Source organism: Elephas maximus, chromosome 3 (genome assembly GCF_024166365.1).
Source record: "Elephas maximus indicus isolate mEleMax1 chromosome 3, mEleMax1 primary haplotype, whole genome shotgun sequence".
Lineage (NCBI taxonomy): Eukaryota > Metazoa > Chordata > Mammalia > Proboscidea > Elephantidae > Elephas > Elephas maximus.
In genome coordinates this window covers 96,040,457-96,065,197 of record NC_064821.1, presented here as the reverse complement: position 1 = coordinate 96,065,197, position 24,741 = coordinate 96,040,457, and the positions used below count along the sequence as shown (strand labels likewise).

The 24,741-nt window shown below is 37.5% G+C and overlaps 1 protein-coding gene across 2 annotated transcripts in view; it reads right to left on the bottom strand.

The window, feature by feature from the left end:
- Positions 1-534: 534 nt before the first annotated feature.
- Positions 535-24,741, bottom strand: part of ZYG11B (zyg-11 family member B, cell cycle regulator) — a 122,943-nt gene continuing 98,736 nt past the window's right edge. Inside the window, exons 13-15 of one of the 2 annotated variants that reach the window (XM_049879256.1) lie at positions 24,062-24,159; positions 5,554-5,753; positions 535-5,103 (exon numbers count right to left, since the gene is read on the bottom strand). In XM_049879256.1, the coding sequence (XP_049735213.1) occupies positions 5,563-5,753; positions 24,062-24,159 (289 nt within the window). In that variant the 3' untranslated portion in view covers positions 535-5,103; positions 5,554-5,562. Of the gene's footprint in view, positions 5,754-24,061; positions 24,160-24,741 lie in introns of both variants that reach the window. The other variant, XM_049879255.1, reaches the window with a different exon arrangement.

The window sequence follows — 24,741 nt, the reverse complement described above, 5'->3', positions numbered from 1 at the left end:
AAACAGACTGGAGGTCCAGGAGCCCAGGGTGCGCGGCGGGACTCCAGCCCCGCGCGGTGCCCGAGCCTCAAGGTGCTCTGGGCTTTTTGAGGTTCAGTTACAGCAGAGTCCTTCATTAACACCTGCCCGATTAACAGGCCGGATGGGCGAGGGCAGCTCAGAGTGCGTCACAGTGCCCAGATCTATTGCGGACCCTCCCTTTCCCTCTCCCCATTTGGAAACGTACCTGTTCACGTACAAATTGGATTTAAAGACAGAAACGAAATTTGTTCATAATCCGAGGGCTGCCTGTACATAAGGTTGTCAGGAGGCCAGCAGATGGCAACTAATAACAACAACAACCATAGGTGTTTACTGAAATGAACGAATGGAGTTCCAGTACTAGAAACTCTGCAGTAAAATTATGGCTTTTTTCAGAAAGTAATTGATTCAAGTGGACCACTAAGGAATCTGAATCTTGCATTAATCTTAAATTTTAAAGCAAATGTCTAGAATTAAAGTAGACAAGACACTCTTTACATAAAATTTATAACATTTATTTAGGCAAAAAGGAAAAAAAAAACCCCAAAACAAAAATCTATACACACATTAATACTAAGTGATATCCTGATTTAAAATGTAGCATGATTCTTGTACAGAACACACCCATTCATCTGGCCACAGTGGGAACAGTGCCTTCAGTCCAGATAATTGAGAGCCTTTAAAATGTACACACGTTACACTTTCCAATGAATTTGTCCTACCCTTTGAAAGGAGTTGAACTTTTCTATCACAATTCAAGCAAAGGATAGCTCTAACAAAATTCAGTGGGGATTCTACAGGGATTTATTCTTGCAGATTATTTGAGAGTATAAATCTTAAACATTCTCCCATCTTTACAGGGGAAAAAAGCTCTCAAGAATTTATTTTATAAACGCTTCTTTCAGCGTTTATTAGCTAGGTAGCTTTTTGCCTCTAAGCTGATTAAATAAGCCTGAAAGGACACAATTTGAACAGTTTTTCCAAAAGCAAGTCCAAAATCAAGCACATACTCTTAATGAACTAGTTTTTATCATTTCTCATAAAATAATTTTGATAAATTTGGATTTTCTAACTATTTTTAATAGCCACTCTGTCTAGCTATAAAGTTAGGTTGTTCAAACAAGTTTTGCTTCACCCAGAGTAATGAAAAACATCACTGATCTTCACATAATTTACTGAAAAAAGTGGGGAGGGGGGAAACAAGCAGAGAAACTTTCTTAACTACCTGTCAGTTAACATACAGTGTCTTAGGTTAAGATTTGATAGCCAAAGAATGTGTAATTACGAGTGTACCGTGCCATGCTAAGTCTGTGAAATACTACTCATTAGAAGCACATTCAACAAATTTTCCTATCATATTGCTATTCTCATCACAGGACCAAGGCTGGTTTTGCATTATTCCCAAAATAAACAATTCATGAATTAACACTAAAAAATTAAAAATGCATTAACACACAGCAAAGGGCAAAGGCTAAACATCCAATATTCACACAATCATTTGAAACTGCTACAAAGGATTTGAGAGGGAAAACAAAAGTTCCCAAACCTCTCTAGAAGCTGTCTAAGAACACCACTGTGAAGCCCTAGCGGTACAACAGTCCCCAAATAAGTAATATACAGATAAAACTAGAAGAGCCCACATCAGATGACACTGTGATACTGTCTTTAACTTATGTCTGCAGTTTAATAATACTGTTTATCCCAAGATAAAAGTTGTACAGTAACCAAATAATGTAAACAAACCATTAGCGGGCAGGAGAGGAGGTATGTTTCACCATATACAAAACAAAAAGTTTGTTTTCCCTGCTACTTATGATCTCTCTTCAACCTTGGGTACTGCTGCTCATTGTTCTAAGAGGAGTAATGCATTTTAAAACACTAAGCCAAAAAAATAAGAAGCCTGGTGGCACAGTGGTTAAAGCACTCAACTGCAAACCAAAAGGTCAACAGTTTGAACCTACCAGCTGCTCCATGGGAGAAAGATGTGGCAATCTGCTTCTGTAAAGATTTACAGCCTTGGAAATTCTGTGGGGCAGTTTTGCTCTGTCTTACAAGGTTGCTGAGTTGGAATCAACTCAATGGTAGTGGGTTTGGATTTAAGCCAAAACCATGTTTCATTATTGTTTTACTGATGTATTTTATACACAATTCTGTAAGGACTCTTTTGCTTTAGTGAGAACCTCTACAAAAAGCTGGAGGAGAAAAAAATTAGATATCAAGATGACTTCAAAGCAAAGTTTTCCCAGGTAAAGATGTCCACTAAGAAGCAATATCTAATTGCTTTAAAATTTCAAAGTACTCTGACATACACTCACAACCCTACCTGAGCACATACAATATGTTCTTCTTATAATGTTCTCCACAGGGCTAGACGACTGCCCCAGTGCTATCTTGAGGTATGGCATAATTAAAAACACAGCCAAATTAAAGTTGGGGAGAAAACAGGCCAACCCAGAAGGGTCCATGAATAAGGGCAACTTCTTAAAGCTGAATATACAGGATTGATGTTTTTAAACATGAATCTTGGATTCTTTGGAAATCTGAAAATAAAAGATACTGTGAAAGCAAACTCCTCTAACAGCGTTAAGGTCATTCACCTTGACCTTGGATGATCCACTTAAATTGATTAGTGCCATGAAGTGGCATTTCTGTCCAGGGGTGAGGAGCAGCAATTCCTGAAATTGTGGCTGATATGCTTTTTAAAATCTTGACTTAATATCAGTAGCCACTGAGTCCTTGGCCAGAGGGGAAACTAGCTTATTACTACTTGATTTGTTCCTTTTCCAAAAGCAAAAACAAAAAAATAGAGTATAAAGTCCACAGCAAAACTTACTTGATAGAAAGAATAAGATGGCTTAATTATTTCTGCCCCAATTTCAAACTGTTCTTGTTTCACTCGATGATACCAACATGCATCACTATGCTCTAAAAACTCCAATTCCATTCGTAAACCTGAACCTTGCTGCTGCTTGTGTGCTACCTTACGATTACCAGTTGCGTCAAGTCGACTCCGACTCATAGCTTTCCCGTTTGTGTGTCAGAGTAGACTATGCTCCACAGGGTTTTCAATGGCTGATTTTTTGGAAGTAGACCACCAGGCCTTTCTCCTGAGACACCTCTGGGAGGACTCCAACCCCCCACCTTACCATTAGCAGCCTAGAATGTTAATCATTTGCACCACCCAGGGACTCCTAGTGATGTTTTAAAATATCTGAGTGCACCAATGATTTGAGCAATGAGTGGTTCATCCCTAGTCTAAATTGTGCTTGAAATAGCACCTGTAAGTCACTTAAGAGGTAACCCTTGAAGGCACCAAGTACTGTTACATTCTAGTATACAAATGCAAAAGGGAGGCCTAATAGATCCTAACTGTAGAGACTGGCCAGTTATGCCTCATAATTTCAATATATACATACACTATATTTTAGCCAGATCCAAGACCATACAGACATTTCTGTGCCTTAATCACATACACAGTTAAGAACCATCCCAACCACAAAGGCACTAAAATTTTTAGCTACTTGAGTTGTGACCAATTTTTTTGCTTTTAAGACTCAAACGTACCTGGCCACTACTGATGCTCAAACTAGTAAACTTAATTTTAAACATTTTTTAATCTTTACCTATCAATAAATTATCATTCGAGTAAAGAAGGAATTAACTGTTTTCTATATATTTTTAGCCATCTCCGAGAACAATTTGTAAAGACAAAAATCTGGCATTAACCTTTAAGGGACACTTTTGCCTTGAACAGGATAAAACAAAACTGTAAAGCCAAGCTTCTTAAATAGACTTTCCCTTAACTACGCTAAGTAGAAGACCTGGAAATGGTCAACATAGCTAGCAACTTGCAAGCTATTATAGGCCTGTTCTATTTTCTGCATTCTGCCTGAAACATTAAAATTCAGCAAAAAAAAAAAATAAACAAAGAATTTTCCATTTCCTCTGAAACAGACTTAATCTGTGAAAATTTATCTTAAACCATGTAAGTCAGAATTAACCCACAATTTATTTTTTAATGGTCTTAAATACCTATTTTCTATTTTCTCAGTTTTCAGCCCCGTGAAGAAGTATCATATAATTCAAGTCTGATTATTGTAGAAGTGGTATGAAACATGTCAAAATGTTATCAGCATACTAATAAACCAGCTCCTCTTTAAATAAAAATGCTTCTGAATAATTACAACAATTTAAATATACCACTTAAAATCTCGATTAACAACATTTAGGCCATCTATGAAAAAAATGTGGTTTTCTGAGATTGCAGATTAACCTATACATAAGATGTAATTTCAAATGGAAATTTCTTGGTGACTTGCTGCCTCCCAAGTGCTATTATTAATATAATAACTGATTCTTTATCATATTGTAACAGGTACCTTAAAGGAAAGGCAACTGTCTAAAAACAAATCCATCAAAAACATTTCCTCTTATGCACTGAAACTAGAATCATTACATTTAATAGCTGAATTCTTCCTTTTCATTTTTTGCAGTGAATTGTGGACATCTTTCTCCAACATGAACAGATTCAGAAGATACACATATTTTGAAACAAAAGAAAATTTAACTTCTTGTGGCAAAATTTACAGTTGTCAACTGTATTTTAACTGAGCAGGGGACACCATCTATAGTCTCTATTCCACTGAACAATAATGACTTTGAAACAGAGGGAAAAGAATGGCCAGTTTTAACCAGAGAAAGTTTTATAAAAATTCACATTTTCACAACAATATGACACACTGAGATTCGGACAGTTAGTTTTTCACACAGAACGCTGTAATATTTTACACTGTGATGCTTGGGGAAACATCTCTAGAGAGTACCCAGCAGTCTGTGCTGGGAGCAGCAGTCCAGGATTCCAGGGATAAAGAACAAGCTGCTGCTCACTGCCTCAGGAGAGGTGGGCCCCAGGAGGATAACTATCCCACGACAACAGACTTTCCTCAGTCTCTAAACTTCTGTTCTCTCTTAACAGATTTTCTTTTGAATGTATTTTTCTGCCAGCCATCCACGGTCGAGCCGGTGAGTAGCTTCCACAAGGAAAGGATTCAGATTTCCATTCTTCCACACTAAGAAGGACATCTTATAAAAGATACGCAGACATAGAATAAAGGTATTTTATACAGAAGCAGTATAAAATTTACAACTAAAGCGGTGCCAGAAATCAGGTTAACAGCTTATTTGAAGCTGCAAATTGATTGGAAGGGACTTTGAAATCAGAAAAGTCTGGCCTAAGGGCTCGTGCAAACTTTATCATAAAACTGTAGAATCTTAAGCACAGATAAGTTCAAACACAGAAAGATGTGGAAAATTTCCTAAACGGCAATGACGAAGGAAGAGACCCTTCTTGCCTCGTAAGTTAAAAATTACAGACAAATTAGAGACTGTTCATATGGGCAATACTGTGTATCGTCAATGCCATGCTGATGCTATGACTCTTGTCATTAGAAACCTCCAAAACATCATAGAGGGTAAGATATCCCAAATGAACCAATGACAAAAATGATTCCTGTGATTCAATGACCCAATTACCTATGGCTATCAGTTTAGTCTGGCCTGGGGCTGCTTTTTACAGGGAGGTGGCCTCCCATGGCGCACAATGTGTTTTTCCAAGCTGTCCAGAATGGCCACGGCAATCTGCTGGACGTGAGGATCGGTCTGTTCATGTTCTTTGATGTTATACAAATGCTGCAGTCCTCCTTCTTCAATCAGCATACTGCAATACCTGGAGGCTGAGAGAAAATACAAAGAGCTTAAAACATTAGAAATACCCCACATAAAATCAATTCTTAGGAGGATTTTCCACTTAAATTTTACTTTTTGTTTCTTTTTTTAAATTTTGTTTTGATCACTAATGGGCTATAATTTGATAAATAACCTCTGTGATAAAGTATATACCACAAAACGCAAAGTAGGCATTCAATAAAAGTCTGTTATGTTAAACTTTGAAAGAACCCAAACTGAATTAAATGTCCCAACACACAAATAATATAAAACAAAAAAAAACCCTTTGCTGTCGAGTCGATCCAACTCATAGCAACCTTACAGGACAGAGTAGAACTGCCCCATAGAGTTTTCAAGGAGTGCCTGGTAGATTTGAACTGCTGACCTTTTGGTTAGCAGCCACAGCTCTTAACCACCATGCCACCAGAGTTTCCTATATTTAAGTGTTGGGACATTTAAAATACATATATATGTATGTGTATATAAAGAAGCCCTGGTGGCACAGTGGTTAAAGCTACTGACTGCTATTCGAAAGGTCGGCAGTTCAAAACCACCAGGAGCTCCACAGAAAAAGATGTGGCAGTCTGCTTCCATAGAGATTTATAGCCTTAGAAACCCACTGGCGTCTCTATGAGTCAGAATCAACAAGACAGCAGTGTGTTGGGTATGTGTGTGTATGTGTGTGTGTGTATATATATATACACACACGTATGTGTATATATATACATATATATATATAAATGTATGTATGTATGTAAAAACCCATTGTCGTTGATTCCAACTCATAGCGACCCTACAGTACAAAGTAGAACTGCCCCATATGGTTTCCAAGGAGCGCCTGGTGGATTTGAACTGCCAACCTTTTGGTTAGCAGCTGTAGCTCTTAACCACTAAGCCACCAGGGTTTCCTGTCTGTCTGTCTGTCTGTATGTGTGTGTGTGTACATATATGTAGAGGGTCAGAGAAAAAGAGGAAGACCTTCCATGAGATGGGTTGACACAGTGGCTACCAACAATGGGCTCAAGCATAACAATGATTGTGAGGATGGCGCATGTATATGTAAATATATATACAGGTATGTTTTGATTTGCATTTTCCTAATGACTAATTAGGTTCAACATCTTTTGCATGCTTATTGGCCATTTGTGTATCTTCTTTGGAGAATGTCTATTCAGATACTTTCCCCATTTTTAAATTGGCTTGTCTTATTGAGTTCTAAGAGTTCTTTATATACTATGAATACAAATTCCTTGTCAGATACAATTTGCAAATATTTTCTATTGTTCCGTAGGTTGTCTTTTTACTTTCCTGATGGTGTCCTTTGAACCATAAAAGTTTTAAAAATATTTATTAAGTCCAATTAATCTATATTTTCTTTTGTTGTATGTGCTTCTGGTGTCTTAGCTATCATTGCTTAATCCAAGGTCATGAAGATTTTCACCTATGTTCTAAGGTTTTTATACATTTAGTTCTTATATTTAGGCCAATGATCTATTTTGAGTTAATTTTTTAATATGGTGGGAGGCAGGGATCTAGCCTTTTTTGTGTCACCATACAGTTGTCTTAGTGCCATTTGTTGAATAAACTATTCTTTCCCCATTGAATGGTCTTGGCACTCTTGCCAAAAATCAGCTAACCACGATAAATGGTTTTATTTATAGCCTCTCAAGTCTAATGTATTGATCTATATGTCTATCCTTCTGCCAGTACCACACTGTCTTTATTACTGTAGCTTTGTATTAAGTTTTAAAATTGGGAAGTGTGAGTCCTCCAACTTTGTTCTTCTTTTCCAAGATCATTTGGCTATTCTGGGTCCTCTGCATTTCCATCTGAATTTTGGGAATAGATTGTTAATTTCTGCAAAAAAAAAAAAGAATCTGGAATTTTGGAACTGCCTTGAGTCTGTAGATCAATTTGGGAAGCACTGTCATCATAACGGTATTGTCTCAGGATCTATGAACGTGAGATATCTTTCCATTTATTTTAGTTTTCTTTAATTTCTTTCAGCAATATTTTGTAGTTTTCTCTATACAAGTCTTGCACTTCTTTTGTTAATTTTATTCCTAATATTTTATTCTTTGTGATGCTAATGTAAACTGAATTTCTTAATTTCAATCTTGGATTGGTCACTGCTAGTGTATGGAAATACAGTTGATATTTTATGTTGATCTTATTATATCCTGTAACCTTGCTGACCTCGTTCATTAATTCTAGTTTTTTGTGTGTGTGGATTTCTTAGGATTTCCTATATATAAAATCATATTTTCTACAGATTAAGATAGTTTTACTTCTTCCTTTCAAATCTGGATGCCTTTTAGTCCTTTTACTTGCCTAATTGCCCTGGCTCTAACCTCCAGTACAATGTGTAATGTTGACTAGAAGGCGATGGCAGAGATCCTTAGGGGGAAAGATATGAATTTTTTAGAAATGGCCTTTATCTGGTTGAGGAAGTTCCCTTTTATTCCTAGTTTGTTGACTGTTTTTATCATGAAAGAGTGTTATTTTGCCAAATAGTTTTTTTTGCCTCTATTGAGATGATCATGTGATTTTTGTTCATTATTACCATATTTTATGCAAATATACAAGCCTTCTATGTTTGTTTGCCAATTGCTCCCTCCCCCGCGAGATATTTTCTTAAGCACACGTCTTAGTCATCTAGTGCTGCTATAACAGAAGTACCACAAGTGGATGGCTTTAACAAAGAGAAATTTATTTCCTCACAGTAGAGTAGGCTAAGTCCAAATTCAGGGTGTCAGCTCTAGGGGAAGGCTTCCGCTCTCGGTGGGTCTCCTCATCAATCTTCCCCTAGACTAGGAGCTTCTCCACATAGGGACCCGAGGTCCACAGGACGCACTCTGCTCCTGGCACTGGTTTCTTGGTGGTATGAGGTCCCCTTGTCTCTCTGCTCTCTTCTTTATATCTCAAGAGATTGCCTCAAGACACAATCCAATCTTGTAGACTGAGTCCTGCTTCACTAACAACTGCCGCCCATCCTCCCTCATTAACATCATAGAGGCAGGATTTACAACATATAGGAAAATCACACAATATCCGGAATCACGGCCCAGCCAAATTGATACACACGTTTTTTGGGGGACATAATTCAATCCATGACAGCGCATTAGGGTAATTTTTTTTTTTACGGCAACATGTAAAAAAAAAATTGGCATAGCGGTACTTACGGAAATACCTCCTTGGGAGGCAGAGTAGTTGACTAACAAATGTAGAAGGTGTGTATTATTTGTGGAAAAATATGGTATATTAATAAGATGCATTATACTGATTTTCATATGTTAAACCAAGCTTGCATCACTGGGATAAATTCCACTTGGTCATGGCGTATAATCCTTTTTATATGTTGTTGAATTCTATGTGCCAATATTTTGCTGAAGATTTTCCGAGTCTATACTTACAAGGGATATTGTTCTATAGTTTTCTTGTGATGTTTTTGTCTGGTTTTGGATCAGGTAATACTGGTCTAATAGAATGAACTAGGAAGTGGCCTCTCTTCGCCTTTTTTGGGAAGAGTTTGTGAAGGATTGGTGTTATCCCTTGTCTTTTTTTTTCTTTAACAAATTTATTGAGATAGAATTTACATATAGTTCGCCCATTTAAAGTAAAAACTCAATAACTTTTTTTTTCACAGAGCTCTGTATCCATCACCACAATCAATTTTAGAGTCCATGAAATTTTTTTCTAATTTTTATTGTGCTTTAAGTGAAAATTTATAAATCAAATCAGTCTCTCATACAAAAATTTATATACACCTTGTTATATACTCCTGATTGCTCTCCCCCTAATGAGACAGCACGCTCCTTCCCTCCACTGTCTATTTTCATGTCCATTTGGCCAGGTTCTGACCCCCTCTGCCCTCTGGTCTCCCCTCCAGACAGGAGCTGCCTACATAATCTCATGTGTCTACTTGATCCAAGAACTTCACTCTACACCAGTATCATTTTCTATCCCATAGTCCATGGTTCCTGTCTTGGGCTAACAGAAGGTCTGGGGACCATGCCCCCCCGGGGTCCTTCTGGTCTCAGTTAGACCATTAAGTCTGGTCTTTTTTACCAGAATTTGAGGTCTGCATCCCACTGCTCTCCTGCTCCCTTAGGAGTTCTCTGTTGTGTTGCCTGTCAGGGCAGTCATTCATTGTAGCCGGGTACCATATAGTTCTTCTGGTCTCAGGCTGATGTAGTCTCTGGTTTATGTGGCCCTTTCTGTCTCTTGGGCTCATAATTACCTTGTGTCTTTGGTGTTCTTCATTCTCCTTTGCTCCAGGTAGGCTAAGACCAATTGATGCTTCTTAGATGACCGCTTGCTGCGTTTAAGACCCCAGATGCCGCACTCCAAAGTGGGATGCAGAATGTTTTCTTAATAGATTTTATTATGCCAATTGACCTAGATGTCCCCTGAACCCATGGTCCCCAAACCCCTGCCGTGCTGGCCTTTGAAGCATTCCGTTTATTCAAGAAACTTCTTTGCTTTTAGTTTAGTCCAGTTGTGCTGACTTCTCCTGTATTGTGTGTTGTCTTTCCCTTCACCTAAAATAGTTCTTATCTAGTAAAAACCCCTCTCCCTCCCCTCTCATAACCATCAAAGAATATTTTCTTCTCTGTTTAAACTATTTTTCGAGTTCTTGTAATAATGATCTCATACAGTATTTGTCCTTTTGCAACTGACTAATTTCACTCAGCATAATGCCTTCCAGGTTCTTCTACGTTATGAAATGTTTCACAGATTCATCACTGTTCTTTATTGATGCGTAGTATTCCATTGTGTGACTATACCATAATTTATTTATCCATCTGTCCATTGACGGGCACCTTGGTTGCTTCCATTTTTTTGTATTGTAAACAGTGCTGCAATGAACATGGGTGTGCATATATCTGTTTGTGTAAAGGCTCTTATTTCTCTAGGATATATTTCAAGGAGTGGGACTGCTGGATCGTATGGTAGTTCTATTTCTAGTTTTTTAAGGAAGTGCCAAATCGATTTCCAAAGTGGCTGTACCATTTTACATTCCCATCAGCAGTGTATCAGTGTTCCAGTCTTTCCACAACCTCTCCAACATTTATTATTTTGTGTTTTTTGGATTAATGCCAGCCTTGTTGGAGCAAGATGGAATCTCATTGTAGTTTTGATTTGATTTGGCTAATGATCGTGAACATTTCTTCATGTATCCGTTAGCTACGTAAATGTCTTCTTCAGTGAAGTGTCTGTTCATATCTTTTGCCCGTTTTTTAATTGGGTTATTTGTCTTTTTGTGGTTGAGTTTTTGCAGTGTCATGTAGATTTTAGAGATGGAGTCCATTAACTTTTAACAAATTAAGAAATGAAAAGGTCTTCTGCACTGGCCAAAATATGTCTTATTTTGGACTAATGGACCACAACTACCACAGCCTCCATCAGACTGAGTCCAGCACAACTAGATGGTGCCCAGCTACCACCAATGACTGCTCTGACAGGGATCACATTAGAGGGTCCTGGAATGAGCTAGAGAAAAATACAGAACAAAATTCAAACTCACAAAAAAGACCAGACTTACTGGTCTGACAGAGACAGGAGAAACCCTGAGAGTATGGCCCCCCAACATCCTTATAACTCAGTACTGAAGTCACTCCTGAGGTTCACCCTTCAGCCAAAGATTAGACAGGCCTATAAAGCAAACAGTAACACACATAGTTCAACCATGTATACCAGACTAAATGAGAACACCAGCCTAGGGACAAGGATAAGAAAGCAGGAGGGGACAGGAAAGCTGGATGAATAGAAATGGGGAATCCAAGGTCAAGAAGGGGTGAGTGTTGACACGTCATGGGGTTGGCAACCAGTATAAGTCAGTATGTGTTTACTGAGAAACTAATGTGCTCTGTAAACTTTCACCTAAAGCACAATTAAAAAAAATAAATGTTAATTTCACTTTTATTTTTGAAGGAATTTTTTGTTGAATACAGGTGATCCCTGATTTACGACATGTTTGAATTACGATGTACTGCACTTACGACCAGCTGCTTTTTTAATACATCTTAGTAATATGTACTACATACAATGCTGCAGTGTATAATTTGCTGATGTTGTCATTCTCAGATGTTCATTATTATGATTTATAAAGATATTGATAATAAAAGGCAGTAATAATAATAATGAGAATTTTTAAAAAGTGTAGTATTCAATTTATGTCAGAACTGACTTATGACAGAGTTGTTGGAACGGAACCCCGTTATACGTCAGGGGCTATCTGTATTCAATTTCAGGTTAACATTTTTTTTTTTTTTCCTTTTAGTACTTTACAGATGTTGCTCTCTTCTGATTTGCTTTACTTCTGATGAAAAGCAGCCTTTTTTTTTTTTTTTAACAGCTCTAAAATAAAAAAACCAAACCCGTTGCCGTTGAGTGAGGTGTAATTGAAATATGCTTCATTTCTCTTAAGTAAATGCTAAGGAGAGGTATGGCTAGGTCACACAGTAGATATGTATTTAAAAAAAATTAAAAAACTGAAAAATTGCATTTCAAAGTGGTTACAGCCATTTTACATTTTTTTCATCAGTGTATAAAAATTCTAAGTGTTCCGCATCTTCAATAATGTATTTTTAAATTTTAGATGCTATAATAGATGTGTAGTAGTATCTCATTGGGGTTTTTGTTGTTTTAACAGCTTTTTGAGGTATAACTGACAAAGAATAAACCACATGTAAAGTATTTTTTAATAGTTTATTTTTTGCTGTTGTTGAAAATATACACAAAACATAAACTAATTCAAGAATTTCTACATGTACAATTCAGTGATATTACATTCTTCAAGTTGTGCAACCATTCTCACTCCCCCTTTTCCAAACTATTCCTTCTCCATTAATGTAAACTCACTTCCCCGTATCTAATCTCTCCAGTTGCTGTTAATAATTTGATCCCATATAGACAGTTCTTAAAAGAACACAATGCTCAAGGCAGACCTACTTTACTAGTTAGGTTAACCTATTGTTTGCTTTTAAGTAGATGTCAGGGGATTCTTTTGGTTTAAGGTTTAAAGATTATTTCAGTGCAATAGTTTCAGTGGTTCATCCAGCAGCCTCCATGGTCCCAGAAAGCCTGAATTCCATGAGAATTTGAAATTCTGTTCTGCATTTTCTCCTTTTTGATCAAAATGTTCAGTAATGATGGACAGGCACCATCCAGTTCTTCTGGTCTCATAGCAACGGAGGCAGTTATTCATGGAGGCAATTAGCCACACATTCCATTTCTTCCTTCTATTCCTGACTGTCCTTTTTCCTCTGTTTGCTCCAGGTGAATACAGACCAGTCGTTGATACCCCGGATGGCCATATGTCTTAGTTATCTAGTGCTGCTGTAACAAAAATTCGAGTGGGTGGTTTTAACAAAGAGAAATTTATTCTCTCACAGTCTAGGAAGCTAGAAGTCCAAATTCAAGGTGCCAGTCACAGGAAGGCTTTCTCTTTCTATCGGCTCTGGGGGGAGATCCTTGTCATCAATCTTCCTCTGGTCGAGGAGCTTCTCAGTGCAGGGACCCTGGGTCCAAGGATGTGCTATTCTCCTGACTCTTGTTTCTTGGAGGTATCAGGTCCTTATGTCTCTCTGCTCGCTTCTCTCTTTTATATCCCAAAAGAGGTTGGCTCAAGACACAAACCAATCTTGTGGATTGAGTCCTGCCTTGTTAACATAACTGCTGCTAATCCCATCTCATCAACATCATAGAGACAGGATTTGTAAAACATAGGAAAATCACATCAGATGACAGACTGATGGACAATCACAATACTGGGAATCATGGCCTAGGCAAATCGATACAGATATTTTTGGGGGACACAGTTCAATCCATGGCACCATTTGCAAGCTTTTAAGACTTAAAACACTTTCTAACTATTTGATAAGTTTTGAAGGTGTATGTGCTCGTGATACCATCGCTAATCAAGGAAATGGATATATCTATCACCCCCACAAGTTTCCTCATGTCTCTTTATAATCTATCCCACCTGCCTGTCCCCATCACCTCTATCCCCAGGCAACCACTAATTTGATTTCTTTTACTATATACTAGTTTGAATCTTCTAGAGTTTAACAAAAATGGAGCCACACAGTATGTACTCTTTTTCTGTCTGGCTTCTCCCACTCAGCATAAGATTCTTCCATGTTGTTGTATATATAAATAATCCATTCCTTTTTATTGCTGATTAGAATTCTATTGTATGGATATACCAAAACTTGTTTATCCATTCCCCTGTTTATGAATATTCCAGTTGTTTCCAGTTTTTGGCTATAACAAATAAAGCTGCTATAAGCATTCATGTAAAAGTCTTTGTATGAACATCTGCGTTAATTTCTCTTGGGCAAGTATCTAGAAGTGGAATAGCTGGATCATATGATAGGTATATGTTTAACCTAAAAAAGAAAAAACAACAAACTACCAGACTGTTTTCCAAGGTGTTTGTACCATTTTACATTACTACCAGCAGTGTATGAGAGTTCTGGTTGCTCCATATGCTCATCAGCACTTGATACGGTAGGTCTTTTTAATTTTAGAAATTCTAATAAGAAGCCCTGGTGACAAAGTAGCTAAACACCTGGCTGCTAGCTGAAGGGTTAGCAGTTCGAACCCAACAGCCGCTTTGTGGGAGAAAAGATGTAACAATCTACTCCTGTAAAGACCAAACCAAACCAAAAACCAAACCCACTGCCATGGAGTCAATTCCTACAGGACTCATAGCAACTCTGTAGGACAGAGTAGAACTGCCCCGTGGGGTTACCAAGGCTCTAAATCTTTACAGAACCAGATTGCCAAATCTTTTTCCCGTTGAGTGGCTGATGGGTTCAAACGGCCAACCTTTCGGTTAGCAACCTCACACTTTAACCACTGTACCACCAGGGCTCCTCTTGTAAAGATCACAGCATAAGCAACCATATGGGACAATTCTACTCTGTCCTACAGGGTCACTATGAGTCAGAGTCAACTCAGCAGCACACAGCAACAACAACTGGTGTGTAGTGACAGGTATCTCACTGTGGTTTTAACTCGCATTTCCCTAATGACTAATGATGCTGAGCATCTTTTCATGTGTCTATCTACCATCAGTAAATGTTCTTTGGTGAAATGTCTGTTCAAATTTTTTGTCTTTTTTTTTTAACCTGCATTATTTTCTTATTATTTGGGGAATTCTTCATATTCTGAATACAGGTCCTTTATCAGACATGTGATTTGAAATATTTTCTCTCAGTATGTATACTGTGTTTTCATCCTCTCAACAATATTTTTTAAAGAGCGCAAGCCCTAAATTTACAGCAAGTCTAATTTAGCAATTTTTTATACGTCATGCTGCTGTACATATTTAAGAAACCTTTGCCTAATCCAAGGTCATAAAAATTTTCTCCTCTGTTTTCTTCTAGAACTTTTTTGTAGTTTTAGATTTTATGTTTAGATCTATGATCAATTTAGAGTTATTTTTATATATAGTGTGAGGTATAGATCAAAGTTTTTTTTACATATATATATATTCAGTTATTCCAGCACAATTTGTTGAAGAGACTATTTTTCCTCAGATGAATTGCTTTTTGCCTATGTCAAAAACTAATGAACAGTCCAGCAATTCTACTCCTAGGTGTGTACCCAAAAGAACTGAAAGCAGGAATGCAAACACATAGTTGTACACAGTACTGCAGCAGTATTCACAAGAGCCAAAAGGTGGAAACAGCCTAAATGCCCATCAACAGATGATGAATAAATAAAATGTAGTAATTACATACAACGAAATATTACTCAACCATAAAAAGAAATAAAATCCTGATACATGCTACAACGTGGATCAACCTTGAAACATCGTGCTAGGTGAAGTAAGTGAGTCACAAAAGGACAACTATTATATGATCCCACTTATATGAAAGACCTGGAATAAGCAAGTATATAGAGACCAAAGTTTATTAATGGTTACCAGGGGTAGGCAGGAGGCAATGGGAGAAGGAGGACTCATTGCTTAAGGGGCAATGAGCTTCTGTTAAGGGTGATGGAAAAATTTGAAAATACATAATGATAATGGTTAAGCAACATGATAAACATAATGTCACTGAATTGTACATGTGAAAAATGTTAACATGGTAGATGTTTTGTTACATATATATTTACCACATTAAAAAACAAAAAATTAACTAACCACTTATGCATAGGTCTACTTCTGTATTCTCTATTCTGGTCCATTGAATTATCCTTGTCTATTTTTTATTTTTATGCCACACAACACTGTCTTAATTACTGTAACCTTAGAGTACCTCCTAAAAGTCAGATACTTTAAGTCCTCCAATTTTGTTCGTTTTCCCCTAAGTTGTTTTTGCTATTCTAGATCCTTTGCATTTCTTTATGAATACTAGAATCAGCTTGTCAATTTCTCCTCAGAAATCTGTTAAGATTTTAATTGAGATTGTATCAAATCTATCAGTTTGTAGACTACTGCCATCTTAACAATATTACATCTTCTGACTCATGAATACAGTAGGTTTCTGCATTTATTTAGGCCTTCTTTACTTTCTCTCAGAAATGTTTTGTTGTTTTCAGTGTACAGGCCTTGCACATCTTTTGTCAGATAGATCCCTAAATTTTTCATGGTTTTTTTTTTTTTTTTTTATGTCTGGAGACATTTCTTTTTCTATTGTGCTTTAAGTGAAAGTTTACAGAGTAAATTAGTTTTTCTTTAAACAGTTAATACACAAATTGTTTTGTGACATTGGTTGCCAACGCTGCAATATGTCAAGATCCTCCCCTTCTCCACCTCAGGTTTCCTGTTTCCATCCGTCCAGTTTTCCTGTCCCTTCCTGCCTGTCTTTGCCTTTGGGCTGGTGTGGCCATTAATCTTGTATATGAAGCATGTCCCTCACGTGTGTTATTATTGTTGGCACTGTTGTTGTTAGGTGCTGTAGAGTTGATTTTGACTTAGTGACCCTATGTATAACAGAATGAAACATTGCCTGGTCCTGTGCCATCCTGACAATTGTTGTGCTTGAGCCCATTGTCGCAGCCACTGTGTCAATCCATCTCTTTGAGGGTCTTCTTCTTTTTCGCTGACCCTCTACTTTACAAAGCATGATGTCCTTCTCCAGGGACTGATCCCTCCTGATAACTTGTCCAAAGTATGTGAGACATAGTCTTGCTGTCTTTGCTTCTAAAGAGCATTCTGGTTGTACTCCTTCTAAGACAGAGTTTGTTCGTTCTTTTGGTACTCCGTGGTATATTCAATATTCTTCACCAGCACCACAATTCAAAGGCATCAATTCTTCTTTAGTTTTCCTTATTCATCGCTCAGCTTTCCATGCATATGAAGGAACTGAAAACACCATGGCTTGGCTCAGTTGCACCTCAGTCTTCAAGGTGACATCTTTGCTTTTCAACACTTTAAAGAGGTCTTTTGCAGCATATGGGCCCAATTTAATGCATCATTTAATTTCTTGACTGCTGCTTCCATGGGTGTTGACTGTGGATCCAAGTAAAATGAAATCCACTTCAATCTTTTCTCCATTTATCATGATGTTGCTTACTGGTCCAGTTGTGAGGATTTTGGTTTTCTTTACTTTGAGGTGTAATCCATACTGAAGCCTATGGTCTTTGATCTTCACCAGTAAGTGCTTCAAGTCCTCTTCACTTTTACCAAGCAAGGTTGTGTAATCTGCATAACGCAGGTTGTTAATGGGTCTTCCTCCAGCTCTGATGCTGAGTTCTTCTAAATATACTCCAGTTTCTCAGATTATTTGCTCAGCATACAGATTGAGTAAATATGTAAAAGGACACAACCCTGACACACACCTTTCCTGACTTTAAACCACACAGTATTCCCCTGTTCTGTTCGAACGACTGCCTCTTGATCCATGTACAGGTTCCTCATGAGCACAATTAAGTGTTCTGAAATTCCCATTCTTCAAAATGTTATCCATAATTTGTTATAATCCACACAGTAGAGCGCCTTTGTATAGTCAATAAAACACAGGTAAATTTCTGGTATTCTCTGCTTTCAGCCAGGATCCACCTGACATCGGCAATGATATCCCTGGTTCCACATCCTCTTCTGAAGTCGGCTTGAATCTCTGGCAGTTCCTTGTCAATATACTGCTGCAGCTACTTTTGAATGATCTTTAGCAAAATTTTGCTTGTGTGTGATATTAATGATATTGTTCAATAATTTCTGCATTCGGTTCGATCACCTTTCTTGGGAATAGGCATAAATATGGATCTCTTCCAGTCAGTTGGCCAGGTAGCTGTCTTCTAAATTTCTTGGCACAGACGAGCTGCTGCCAAATTTCTTGGCACAGACTGCATCCATTTGTTGAAACATCTCAATTGGTATTCTGTCAATTCCTGGAGCCTTGTTTTTTGCCAATGCCTTTGGTGCAGCTTGGACCTCTTCCTTTAGTACTGTTGGTTCCTGATCATATGTTACCTCCTGAAATGGTTGAATGTCGACCAATTCTTTTTGGTATAGTGACTCTGTGTATTTTTTCCATCTTCTTTTGATGCCTCCTGCGTTGTTTGATATTTTTCCCATAGAATCCTTCAATATTGCAACTCGAGGCTTGAATTTTTTCTTCAGTTCTTTCAGCTTTAAAAATGCTGAGTGTGTTCTCCTCCTTTGGCTTTCTAACTCCAGGTCTTTGCACATGTCATTATAATACTTTGTCTCCTCAAGCTGCCTTTTGAAATCTTCTGTTCAGCTTTTCTACTTCATCATTTCTTCCTTCTGCTTCAACTACATGACATTCAACAGCAAGTTTCAGAGTCTCTTCTGACATCCATTTTGGTCTTTTCTTTCTTTGCTATCTTTTTAATGACCTCTTGCTTTCTTCATGTATGATGTCCTTGATGCCATTTCACAACTCATCTGGTCTTGGGTCATTAGTATTCAACACATCAAATCCATTTTTGAGATGGTCTCTAAATTCAGGTGGGATATACTCAAGGTTGTACTTCAAGTATGGGTGGGGGCTTGACCCTATAAAATCTTTGGTTGAAGAGTGACCCTCAAGAGTGACTTCAGTACTGAGTTAAAAGGGGTTGGGGAGTCATACTCTTAAAGTTTCTCCAGTCTCTGTGAGACTAGCAAGCCCTTTTTTTTTTTTTGTGAATTTGAATTTCGTTCTACATTTTTCTCTCATTCTGTCTGGGACCCTCTATTGTGATCCCTGCCACAACAGTCAGTGGTGGTAACTAAGCACCATCTAGTTGTTTTGGGCTCAGTCTGGTGAAAGTTGTGGTAATTGTGGTCCATTAGTCGTTTGGACTAATCTTTTCCTTGTGTCTTTGGTTTTCTTCATTCTCCTTTGCTTCAGCTAGGATGGGACCAGTAGATGTATCTTAGATGGCCGTTCACAGGCTTTTGAGACCCCCGATGCTACTCAGCACAGTTGGACGTAGAACATTTTCCTTATAGACTATGTTATGCCAATTCAGCTAGATGTCCCCTGAGACCATGGTCCCCAAACTTCAGCCTCGTAGCTTGGTCCCTCAGCGTGTTTGGGTGTGTCTGTGAAGCTTCTATGGCTTCGTCCTGGTAGTTTTTCACAGTTTTGATACAACTGTAAATGTCATTTTTTTCATTTACATTGGTTGTTGCTAGTATACAGACATGTAACTGATTTATGTATGTTGATCTTGCATCTTGAAACCTTGCTAAACTCAATTATTACTGTCCTAGATTACTTATTATCTCTTGCTATTTTGCAAATTCCATGGGATTTTCTACGTAGATGATTATGCCATTTGGAAATAAAAATAATTTAAGTATTTCCAATCTGAATGCCTTCTATTTCTTTCTCAATCATACTGGCCGGAACCACTGTTGTTGTTCATTAGCTGTCATCAAATCAGCTCCGATTCATGGCCACCTTATGTATAACAGAATGAAACGTTGCCATGTCCTGCACCATCTTTATGATCGTTGGTATGTTTGAGTCCATTGTTGTGCCTACTCTGTCAGTCCATCTCATTGAGGATTTCCCTCTTTTTTGCTGTCCCTCTACTTTACCAAACATGATGTTCTTTTCTAGCAATTGATCTTTCCTGATGTGCATCCAAAGTAATTGAGCCAAAGTCTCGCCATCCTGAGTTTTTAAAAAATTTTTTATTGTGCTTTAGGTGAAAGTTCACGGTGCAAATTAAGATTCTCATTCAAAAATTTATACACAAATTGTTTTGTGACACTGGTTGCAATCCCCACAGTGTGTCAGTACTTTCCCCCCTTCCCTTTACACCCCAGGTTATCTGTATCCATTTGTCTGTTTTCCTGTCCCTTCCTGCCTTCTGTCTTGCCTTGGGCAGGAGTTGCCCATTTGGTCTTCTATACTTGATTGAACTAAGAAGCATGTTCCTCACCTGTGTTATTGTTATTTTATAGACTTATCTGATCTTTGGCCAAAATGTGGACTTTGGGAGTGGTTTCAGTTCTGAGTCAACAAGGTGTCTGTGGGCCACACATTGTTATGTAACCATAGTTGCTCCCCTTACGATGTGACAGCACACTCCTCCTCTCCACCCTGTATTTCCTGTGTTCATTCAACCAGCTCCTGTTCCCTTCTGCCTTCTCATCTTGCCTCTAGACAGGAACTGACCATTTAGTCTTTGTATCCGCTTAAGCCAAGAAGCACACTCCTCACCGGTATCATTTTATGTCTTATAGTCCAGTCTAATCTTTGAAGAGTTCAGGAGTGGTTTTAGTTCTGGGCTAACATAGAGTCCATGGGCCATGTCTTCTGGGGCCCCTCTAGTCTCAGTCAGACCATCAAGTCTGGTCTTTTTACTAGAATTTGAGTTCTGCACCCCATTTTTCTCCTGCTCCATCTGTTGTGTTCCCTATTAGGGTGGTCACTGGTGATAGCCAGGTACCCTCTAGTTGTACCGGACTCAGTCTGGTGGAGGCCGTGGTAGATGCGGTCCATTAGTCCTTTGGACTAATTTTTCTGAGGGCTCTTATTTCTCTAGGATATATTCCAAGGAATGCGACCACTGAATTGTATGGTACGTCTGTTTCTAGCTTTTTAAGGAAGCACCAAATCAATTTCCAAAGTGGTTGTACCATTTTACATTCCCACAAACAGTGTATAAGCATTCCAGTCTCTCCACAACCTCTCCAACATTATTTTTTGTTTTTTGGATTAATGCTAGCCTTGTTGGGGTGAAATGGTATCTCATTTTGTTTTGATTTGCATTTCTCTAATGGCTAATGATCACGAGTGTTTCTTCATGTATCTGTTAGCCACCTGAATGTCTTCTTTGGTGAAGTGCCTGTTCATATCCTTTGCCCATTTTTTAATTCAGTTGTCTTTTTGTTGTTGAGGTTTGCCACTATCTTGTAGATTTTGGAGATCAGTTGCTGATCAGATTTGTCGTAGCCAAAAATTTTTTCCCAGTCTGTCTTTTTACTCTTTTGGTGAAGTCTTTGGATGAGCATAAATGACTTTTAGGAGCTCCCAGTTATCTAGTTTCTCTTTTAGTGTTTGTGTATTGTTAGTAATGTTTTGTATTCTGTTTATGCCATGTATTAGGGCTCCACTTACACGCTTTTAAGACCCCAGATGCTACTCACCAAAGTAGGATGTAGAACATTGTCTTTATGAACTATGTTATGCCAACTGACCTAGATGTCCCCTACCACCATCTTCGCTTTTAATGAGCATTCTGGAGAACCATTACAATGTTGAAGAGTGAGATCAGTCATCCTTGCCTTGTTTCTGAGCTTACAGGGAATGCATTCACATTTAGTTTTTCACTATTAATTCTGATGTTAGCTATAGGTTTTCCTTAGATGCCCTTTGTCAGGATTGGATGTTGGATTTTGTTAAATGCTTTTTTTGCATCTATTGTGCTGATAAAAATTCTTATTGCCTTTTTGTCCAATGTCTAGAAAGAGGTGTTTCATATTTTCCAGTTGTTTATGGCTGGAAGGCTCATCTGATATTAGTTACTCTGTGTTAAGTGCTATGGCTGCCAACCAAAAGGTCGGCAGTTTGAATCCACCAGGTGCTCCTTGGAAACCCTATGGGGAAGTTCTACTCTGTCCTATAGAGTTGCTATGAGTCGGAATCAACTTGGTGGCAACGGGTTTGGTTTGTCATGGCCCAGAGTATAAGTTGCTGCTTATATACTTTTCTATTATGCCTCTTCACTTATAATCACATGCCAATATTACACTGTCTGGGTATTTCAATATTATTTAACATTTCTCTATTGCTAGACTTCTGTAATTATTTACTATCATAAATAACATTAAAATGAATAGCTCTGTGAAAACAAACTTTTCAACAAAATTTTAAAGTTAAAAGGTAGACTACCTAATGTTATCAATAGGGGAGTAGTAATATAAACTAATAAGTTCATTTAATAAATGTAGAGCCATACAGTAAAGATAAGGTGATTACTGCAAGTCATGTTGTCAAAAACTTTTTAAAGTATGGAAAAGTGCACATTATAATGATAATACTATTATCATTATATAATACTATTATTATACCCATTAAACAGATGTGAAAACTAAAGCCCCAGGCTTAATAATTTGCTAAACATGGCATAGACAGTAAGTGGTGGTGCACAATTTGAATCCAAGTAGATTCTCTCATGCTCTTAACCACTATGCTATACCATCTCTTACTTATTAAAAGCTGTAAGCAGTATTAAAACATTTTAATACAAACTGAGAAGTAAATTCTATTTTAAACATAAACATATTATCCAGGAAAGAAAGAAGGTAAGAACTTGAACTACTTGGATTGGGAATAAAATATTCTAACATTCTCCAAATATTGCTGCCTTTTAGAATAAATTCTTCTGGGCTATCTTTCTATAAAGTAAACTTTAAAAAACACTAACACCTAAAAGTGGTCACAAAAATAGACATTTATATTAAAAATTCACCATTATTTACTTATTGTATTTTATTTTCTCCAATCTTTGAGTTATGGTCCATTCTAGAGGGATAGGAGTAAGATGGGATAGACTTTTAAGAAGCTAGGGAGATCTCAGAACATGTAGGTCCAGTAAAGGGAGAAAACTTTTAGAACAGAGGCAGTTTAAGACACCTAATGAAGCATTATTATGTTTATGAATGAACAACTCTGCTTCTGGAAAATTTTGTGGGAGGAATCAGAGAAGCCTCTAGGTAGGTGTTTAAAAAAGGTGTTTAGGTGGGTACAAAGCAGTTTTCTCTGTCACTTACTATTCTTTAAAGTCTCTTTCTTGCCTATCTGAGCTGTCTTTTGGTGCTATGCATTAGGTTTTCATCAAATAAGAAATAATCTTACAAACTATTACTGCCTCTGCTATAAGGATATTGTTAAAAAACAACTCTCACATCTCCTATATAAGACCTTTTATAATATGTCCCCTACTAACATCCTATATGGAGCCCTGGTGGTGTAGAGGTTAAAAGCTCGGCTGCTAACTAAAAGGTCGGCAGTTCAAATCCACCAGCCACTCCTTGGAAACCGTATGGGGCAGTTCTACTCTGTCCTATAGGGCTGCTATGAGTCTGAACTGACTTGACAGCACCTAACAGCTACAATAACAACGTCCTATATAAAAATTTAATCTGTAGTTAACTACTCAAAAAAACTTCTCTACCCCCAAGAAAATTTTTTTTCCTCCTTCTTATAGGAGTGTGAACCATGTAGTTGATTACTTCCAGCCCAGCTATAAAAAGTCTGTGAATCTCTATGTATGGCCTACATGTCTATATTCAACTATTTTCCCTCCCTCCCTTAGCTCTTTTTCTAATTATCTTTCCTCAGTACAGACTTATTTTTAAATTTATACCTTATTATTTTACTCTATGTTTCTTGAACAACATCCCAGATAATTTGTGGAATGAATTTATATTAATAAATAATTGACAAAGAGTTGCATCACAACCTTCAAGAAAGAATGATCTGGAACCTGTTATAAATGCTCTTCTTCTCCAGGGACCACAGGTGTTGAAAGCAAGGTCTTGAACTAACAATGGAAGTTTTGATGAATGAAGATGGGGCACTGGAAAGTACCGTAAGCACTGGATCTTTGTAGGACCTTGTGCCCAACTAAATGGACTCACTGTAGGCTCCTAATCTTTAAATTCCATGAAGTTAGGACATTGTAAGTCTCATGTGCCACTGTCATTTCGTATCATTCTCAAAGAATAAATTTCGTTTATAACCTAAGATCGTCTTACATAGTATTTTTAAGAGTATATATCCTTAAAAATCATTTCAACACACAATTTAGAAATGACTTTCCAAATATTAAAGGGTAAGAGAAAGGAAAATTTCACTTGAAAAAGAAAAACATAGCTCTCTCTTCTGGTACATACGATTCTTGCTACAGACATGTTGCATGGCCCAAACTGCCCACAGCTGGACTCCTGGTGTTGTAAAACAGCCAAGTAATGGGAAAAATGGATTGAAGGACCTAAAGCGTCAAAGAAAAGTAATTCAAATTACATCCTATACTTAGTGTCATTCTCTAAAGCAATGAGTCCTAAAATTTACATTCTAGAAATTTCATACTCTGTCATAATGGACTGGGTGGCAAACAACAACAACAATTTCTGGAGTAATATAATGAGCTATGGAACATCTTTTCTTTGTCTCAGCTGTTTCAGAAAGGAGTGCATTCAGACTTAAGTTTTGGTACAGAAGATGAAAGGGTGTCAGAAAAAGGTATTAACAGAGAAAAACATTTTTTTCAAAAGCACGTTTTTTATCACAGAAGTACATGTTTAAAGAATAACAGATCTTGAATTGGAAACTAAGAAAAGAAGTCAGTCGATAACTGGTAGAACACCATCAAGAGGGTCTAGAATTAACTTTTCTATTTCTACTGGTCTTCTGCACAAAAATGGGTAAAATATAAGTTAGGGAAGTCAAAGATGTTGGAACCATCACCATTTACAAAGTAGACCACAAAAATAAGTCATAATAAAATTATACCACAAACTGGATAATTTCAGGTAATTAATAACATAGCTATCAAGTTACCAAACTGTTATAG